This window comes from Caenorhabditis briggsae, assembly GCF_000004555.2.
Source record: "Caenorhabditis briggsae complete genome, chrIV, whole genome shotgun sequence".
Lineage (NCBI taxonomy): Eukaryota > Metazoa > Nematoda > Chromadorea > Rhabditida > Rhabditidae > Caenorhabditis > Caenorhabditis briggsae.
In genome coordinates this window covers 4,981,035-4,988,935 of record NC_013487.2, presented here as the reverse complement: position 1 = coordinate 4,988,935, position 7,901 = coordinate 4,981,035, and the positions used below count along the sequence as shown (strand labels likewise).

Genomic DNA, 7,901 nt, shown 5'->3' with positions numbered 1-7,901 from the left:
TCTACCTCTACTAAATCAGAACATACAAAAAATGTATCGAGAACTTAAAAATCTAACGAAATAGTGGCAGTGTATTCCAAAATCACTCCTATGCAGCTTCTGATGGACACACATTTTCTGGAGAAGTAACGCGGATGATCGACTTTGCCGTTTTCACCAATATTAAGACATTTCGTAGCAAGATGCTTATTGTAAACACACAAAAAACCAACTTCCCAATTTTGTAGAATTTTGAAAAAAAAGTTTTTTTTCGAAATTTTGGAGAACCAAAAAAAAGTTCTAGAATGTTTTTTCCTTGAGATTTTTTGATGAGATTCAGCATAAGTATTTATGCATGTGCAGACATAATATTTGAAAAGTTTCATTCCGATAGGTCCACTTTGAGGGGAAAAATCTGACGAAATGCCTTACGTTTACATCCTTTTATACGGTACTGTATATCTTTCTACAATGAATGCTTTGGAAAGGGACATCAACTACAAAAACATAAATTTGGACATTTCCAATGTTTTCAGCAACTTTGAAATCAAGGGAATGGATTCTGGGGGTAGTATACGAGCTTAAAAATCGGTAGATTTTGTAAAAATGACATTTTTAAAGGTTTATTGTATGTGTAGAGTGGAACTTTTTGAACAATCTAAATTTTCTATGTGTAAATTCAAAAGGTGGCAAGGATGATTACAAGAAGAAAATATAGAATTCGTGACTCCTTCCTTACTAAACAACACTGTGAACATGGCTTCCGCATTGCATATTTTTATGCTTGAAACTATGTCTGTCAGAAATGTTGCATGGTTCCGGGAATCCAAAATACAGGTTTTCATAGTTCAATGTATGTTCCTGTATGAACACTAAAATGGCTTCCTCTTATGCTAGTCAGCTCAATCAGGTGCCTACCTAGAAAGATGCAGTACCACTCAGAACATAGTGGTAAAAATGAGCTAAAATAAGAAAAATTAACGAAAAACTTTATTTTCAGCACATGTTTGTCAAAAACGAATGTGGCCCAATTTTGAGTATAGATACAACCAAATTTTTCACATTAATGAATACATTTTGATCCCTTTTTGCTATATTTCGTATTTTCATTACATTTTGAAATCTGTGTTTTCAGTTATCTTTCATTGTTTCAAGTGAACTTATATGTGACGTTTTTTCGAGCCATTTTTTCGATTTTTTCAATTTTGCCAAATTGAAGAAATGGTAGCGGTCTCAAAATGGTATTCATTAATTGACAATCCGAATTAGTATTTACTTTAATCATATCCTGTTCAGTCCATATTCACAGTTTTCGAAAAATTTCAAAATTTAAAGTGAACTTATAAATATGTTACGTAGTGTATTAGTATCAAAAATTACTTAAATGAAACAGAAACGCTGGAGGTAGTTCCCAAAAGTTTCAGAATGAAACATACCGTAACCTGAAAATAGTGTTATTTCCCAGACTTTCGCAATTTTTCTGTCGGAAAAAAACTTTTTTGTCAAAAAGTTTCATCAGTATGATAGCGATGTTCATAGAAACTTAACAAGAACTCAATGACCCGTTTTTTTAAACATGGTTTTTTCATTAATTTTAATAAAAATAGTGTCTGTTTCAATTACTTTATGTCTTTTAGGTTGTTCATGAAATATCAACGCTTGGATCCAATGCTTAGTTTCGAAAGACAGATTTCTGTTAATAGTTTTTTGAAACATTAGAAATTTTTTGAATGTTATCTTTCAAAACCTTTAGTTGTTTTTAAAGAGAACTTTTTCGAACTCATACATTGCACCAATCTATTACTTTTCCAGGATCACTTCTCGAGTTGCCGTCAACCATTCTCCAATTCCACTTTTGCCGAATTACATATTCCATTTCCAACAGAAGACGACTCAAAATGCGGAGGAATTGAATCAGAACCACACAAATGGGAATATAATGTGGTTGTGGAGAGAAACGATATGAAGACACCATCATTGGTGACAACAAAGGATAAAACATTCCAAGTGACGTGTGATTTTTCAAAAATTGCAGACAAGAATCAGTTGGCTGCGTTGAAGTAAGTTCAATATAATAAAACCTTGTCAACGAGATTTTTAACATTTCCAAAAAGACCCATGCTCTTCGAAACATTATTTTCTCGGTCATTGATTCTTCGTTTTAATTATGAGCGATGTCAAATTTGAAACTTTGAAAAAATGGTAAAACCGAAAAAACACTTTCCAGACCAAAAGTGGAAGGGGACTTGAAAAGTGAGAAAATTCTGATGGAGATTGTCAGAAATGGCCAAGCAGTCACAACGGTTCCGTTGGGAGCCGAAGTCTCGTTGAGGTGGACAGGTGAGGATTTTTTAACGTATCAACAGGGCTGTGCAAATCGTGGCCGTGGCCGGCCGTGATTGAGGCCGTGGTTAGATTGCCGTTGACTAATCAGCCCGTTGTTCCGAAAGTACATTCAGCAACCCAGAAAATACCAGGGCCGCTAGGTCGCCGTATCCTACCTATCCTAGAAGTACCTTTTCCAGAAACCCGCGGCCGGCGGTGGCACAGCCTTGCGTTTCAATTAAGTCAGTTATTTTCATAATCATATAAAATGAATGTTTAGCTGCAGAGATTCATTTTCTGTAAATTTTAAAACCCGTTTCATAAACTTTTTTAAATTTTAAGGCGATAATTTAAATACATTGTGTTTCATTCATTCTCTCCATGAAATGAAAACCTTGCAAAGCGATCAAGAGATAACTTGTGAAAATTTTTAATACCTCAAAACCTGCAGTAAGAGAACCCCCTCCCTTCTAACTTCGAACTCATATATCTCAGGTCCTGTGAAAGATAACAAAAAAGTGTGGACTAAAAAACTTTTCATTAACATATCATTAACATTTTTGAATTTTAGAAAATGTTGATATCTCTTAAAGAAATCGAGAAAATTGAGGTCCAAGTGTAAATCTAGCGCGATGTTCTATCAGAGCTTTAAATTTTTTCTCAAAAACAAGACTGCAACTTCAGTTTCATGTGAAGTTATGATGTTACAGTAAAATTCGCCTCATAATCATTTTCAGTTAAGAATTTCCAGATTTAAATTTTTCTAGTGTTTCAAATATAATTTGAATTGTCTTCTGTTTTTGATGTTGTCGTTTTGTTGGTTGCCAGAATAATTATATGCTGCAAATTAATTACTTCAAAACCTGTAAAAGAAAGGCCTCTAATCGTTCATCTCATCTGATCTTTATTTCAATTTATCTTGATTTCTGTAAAAGATGTCAAAATTGTCATTTGATAGAATGTTGGTGACATTATGCTGAACATTTTATGCATTGACACATTTTAGATATTTTTCACAGGAACTGAGATAAATTAGCTCGAATCTGAAAGCTGTGGCGCTCCATTAGAAGGATCTTATGAACTTCAGGTGGCGTTCTATCATAGGAAATAAGAAAATTTGATTGTGATAAGGATTTTATGAATTTATTCCAACAACCTGGGGAGGAACTGAAAAATTGTGATTCCTACCATAAAAATCCCCTCATAGAAACTGAATTTTTTTTTTGAATTTTGCCAAAATTTTCAAACAGTTTCCATGAGAAGATATCTGGCCAATTTGACACATTTTTTTCCAGTGAGATGTTTCAATATAAATAGAAACAACTAGGAAATTAATATATAGTAAAACATGTATTAGAAGGGCCGGCCCTTCTATTTTTCCATGGTATCTCCGGAGGGCCCTTCTATTACAGGGGCCCTTCTGTTAGAGGGGGCCCTTCTATTTTTCCGGTCAGTTTTTTCTGAAATTTCGCATCAAAATATTCGACAAAGTTTTATTCAAAATTCATGAAAACCTGCCAATTTCACCAAAATTCAGCAAGATTTTCATGGAAAAATAGAGTTTCAACGAATTTCTATTAAATTGTAGAGTTCTCGGAATATTTTTCACTGAAACAGTACGGCAATTTTTGAATTTCAAGGCACATTTTGAAGGGGGAAAATTTTTGAAATTTCTTTACTGGGGCCCTTCTATTGCGGGGCCCTTCTATTAAAGGGGCCCTTCTAATACAGGTTTAGGCTTTTTCTTTATGTTCTAAAACCACCACTTTGATAATTCATCCTTCAAAAAAAAGTTTTTTTTTCAGTCATCGATCATTCCGAAAATCTTGGATTCTTTATAAACGAATGTATTGCCGAACGTGTCGGAGGTCAACCACCCCATCCGGAACCTCTCAAGATCATTTATCAAGGGTAACCAAATTTAAAAAAAAACTTTTTTCAACTCCAATTTTTTCCAGATGCCCAGAAGAAAAAGTTCGCAACCGCCTTCTCCACGACCCAGTTGTCAAAAAAGACGACGTTTATTCGACTAAAATGAAAGTTTTCCGATTCGATGGATCCCGCAGAGTTCGAATAAAATGTTCGATAGATGTCTGTGTGGAGACTTGTCCCCCGGTTAGTTTTTACAAAAAATTTTAAAAATTCTACAGCGAATAACAAGAGAAGAGTTCTCAAAAAATATATGTTCTTTTTATGTTTTCCTATCCACTCCGGCCACAAAAACATGCGAAATCTCGCGATTTCCAGCCGAGAGCACTAGAGAATCAATGAGTGTGTCGGCGAGAGAGTTGGCGAAAAGTGGAGAGTCCAGAGAAAACGAGACAGCGTCAAAGTACTTGCCAATCTGCAAAAACAGTAAACATTGAGGTCAAGATTTGTTATCTCTCTTTGCTTTTTGTTTTTTACCTCAAGACTTCCTGTAGTTGAGGTTAGAGATAAGGCGCGTGCTCCGGCAATTGTAGCACATTGGAGAAGTTTTTCTGGCGACAGGCCACACACACTTCGAGAGTTGTTGAGCATCTAACAAGACGTAAAATGGATTAAACATAGGAGTTAGAATTTTCAGGTTGAAATACAAAAGTAGACATCGTATTTTTTTTTGAGATGGAGGTCAATTGGAGGGTGGAATTATATTTCTCAATACACATCTAGGAGAACGTTCTAATAGAGGGCGGCATTCAATTAGCAGGGACACCTTGTAGTTTTTACGGCATTGATGTTGAGTGGTTATAGTAGGAATATTTTAGTGTCAAAATATCTATTACATCGGTCATCATTACACCATTTTTTACATACTTGCGGAGTTCAAAGTTGCGATATGACCGAGTTCAAAGTTGCGAAACTTTCAAGCGGTACATCTCCTTTGGATTAATTTGTACGAGAGTGCTGCCAACTACAAAATTGAAGTTCTATTTTTGTTAAGTAACCCTGAAAATTTTCCAAGAAAAATTTAATGACAGTTTTAGCCGGTACTGTACACTTATATTTATCTTAACTGGGTACATTGAACAAGAATTGAGATCATTTCAGACAGGCTCTAAGTGTGACTACCAAAAAAACCGGTAAAAAACGAGAAAAATCAGAAACAGACGTTTCAAGATAAGCATTTTTCAAAATTTTGTCCCTGTTGTTTTGTCTGGTTGATAGCAATATGAGCATTGCTAATTTTTTTTACTTGCTTTGAATTCAAACCTAACAACAACTTGACCATAGATTTCTAATTTGTCATCAGACCGTACCACTCAAGTGATTCTCTTAAAATCAATACAACTCAAATGAAACGCTTCAAAATTTTTCAGTTTTAATAAGTTCGTAAATTTTATAATTCATATAATGCGCATTGGTTGACGGAACTTGATTACACACCTAAAATCGGGCATGATAGCTGTAGGCAGTGTGACACTGAGCCTTGTACACCGCTGCGTCAGAATTCATGTCCTAACTTCAAAAAATATATCCTGCCCCCTTGCTTTATCAAACATTTGCCAGGTACTGTATTAAAACGCTCCAACTTTTTTTCAGTTTCAATAAATCCCTAAATTTTCTAATTTCCATCATGTTTTGATAATTTACGAATTAATCCTTTTCTCTTTTCATTAAATTGCTCACCTGCTGCGAAAAGCACGCCCATCTCATCTCCTCCAAAAAACAGATTCGATTGTTACAATCTGTTCCAAAACTGATTTTTAGGTTCTCATTTATTCGTGGAATTCCATCGCCGAGGTATCCTAGAATCATAATTTCGAATTTTCTAAGCTGATTCAAAATGAGATTTTGTCTTATCTGTTTCTCATAATCTCTAAAGTTAGCTAAATCTTGTTTCTTGAGTGACAATGAGTTTAATTCAAAACTTACCTTCCGTGCAGGGACAAATCGAGACATTCGCTCCGAGTTTCGAGAACTGAACCATATTATTCGCAGGAGTGAATGTGGCATGAACCGCGGTGAAATATTTGTTTAGTTGCATTTGAGATAGCAGAATGTCACTTGGTCCCTGAAACTTTTTTTCGGTTTCGTAGTGTTTTTGAAAACAGTTTAAAGAGAAATTGATGATGGGTTGACGAATTTCTAACCTGTTTCTGTCCGATCCACTTTTGGCAGTCTAGAATCTCTTTTGGCTGTTCCTCCAAATGAATATGAAACGGGATCTTCTCACCATTTGCAAACTCAAAAAGTCGCTTGATATTCTCAAATGGGACTGCTCGTGCAGAATGAGCAGCCACCCCAATTTGAACTCTAGGATGTTCCTGTCTCTTTCTCAGAATCTCTAAATTCTCAATGAAATCTTCGTAGGACGAGATGAATCTCTCTTGGACCGGATGAACAGCCGGATTATCGAAACCGGCTTGTTCGTAGAGAGTTTGAAGAAGAACGATACGGATTCCAGAGTCGATGGCTGCTTGAATCACCGATTGGTCCAAATCGAATCTGGGGAAAACATAACATTGGAAAATGAAATTTTTACGAAACAGAAAGTCGTACTTTTGTTCCGAGTGATGCACATAATGAAATTCTCCAACAGTGGTTATTCCGGCATTGATCATTTCTTTGAAGGTCGATAAGCAGTACTGGAAATTAAATGGAATTTATTAAGGTTTTTAATTTTTGTCTAATTTGAGCACATATATCTCGTTTCCTGTCAAAGTTATCAAAACGTGGTCAACTAACAAAATGTTTGTCATAATACCAATAATACTTTGTTAGTTGACTACTTCTTGACACCTTCTACGGAAACCAAGATAAATTAGCCCAAAGTTGAACGTCAAGGGGTCATTATATTACAGGTTTTACGGTATTGTAGTTTTCAGCCATTTTGAAAACTGACACTGGAAACAATTTCTGAAGCAAAAAACTAGTTCCCATTTTAGATTTAAAAAATTTCACAGTTTCCCATGAGCGGCAAAATTCATATTCATAATGCGCTCACGATATGTCCAGACCTCTGACTGACTATTGTAACTGTCCACCTTACAATCTACCAAAACGATGTGACATTTCTAAGCTTCCCCATTACCTGATATATCTTTTCCTTGGTAACCTCAGCAACCAATCCATACATATTATCCCTCCACTTCCAAAATGTGTCAGCTGCCGACTTTCCGATTTCCGACTTGCCTCTCAAGTGACGATGAAATGCATGAGAATGCGTATTGACGAATCCTGGCACTAGAAGATGATTGCTCAGATGAACATTGTCGTCGAACACTTTCTTGTTGATTTCTACGATTTTTCCGGATTCATCCACGGAAATGGAAACGTTTTTCTCGATTTTTCCGTCAATCCAGGCGTATTTTACATGTAGAGTTTTTCCGCGAATGTTCATCTGAAAAATAGAAAAAATTAAGAAGTGCTGTTTCATCATAAACATAAGAACAAAACGAGCAAGGTTTAATATTGATTGGACAATCTCATTGACTACTCTACTAGAACGACACCTTAACTTTCAACTTTGAGCGCATATATCTCATTTCCTGTAAAAGTTATAAAAAAGTGGCCAACTGACAAAATATTTATCATAAAATGAGCAACATTTTGTCAGTTTACCACTTTTTGATATCACTTACAGAAATTGAGATAATTGAGCTCAAAGTGCAATT

At 35.4% G+C, this 7,901-nt stretch overlaps 2 protein-coding genes across 2 annotated transcripts in view; one reads left to right on the top strand and one right to left on the bottom strand.

Moving 5' to 3' along the window:
* CBG21662 overlaps window positions 1-4,443 on the top strand; it is a gene marked incomplete at both ends in the record, with an annotated part of 12,012 nt that extends 7,569 nt beyond the window's left edge. Inside the window, 3 exons of the mRNA XM_045235248.1 lie at window positions 1,792-2,039; window positions 2,207-2,335; window positions 4,110-4,443. Coding sequence (XP_045097396.1) covers window positions 1,792-2,039; window positions 2,207-2,335; window positions 4,110-4,443 — 711 coding nt within the window. The remainder of the gene's footprint in view (window positions 1-1,791; window positions 2,040-2,206; window positions 2,336-4,109) is intronic.
* Window positions 4,444-4,495: 52 nt separating this feature from the next.
* Cbr-cpin-1 lies at window positions 4,496-7,627 on the bottom strand (the record flags this gene model as incomplete). The annotated part of the gene is made up of 7 exons (XM_002632862.1): window positions 4,496-4,648; window positions 4,711-4,824; window positions 5,914-6,032; window positions 6,160-6,298; window positions 6,378-6,732; window positions 6,787-6,872; window positions 7,319-7,627. The coding sequence occupies 7 exons, from the start codon at window positions 7,625-7,627 to the stop codon at window positions 4,496-4,498; spliced, it is 1,275 nt and encodes a 424-aa protein (XP_002632908.1).
* Between the last annotated feature and the right edge of the window lie 274 nt (window positions 7,628-7,901).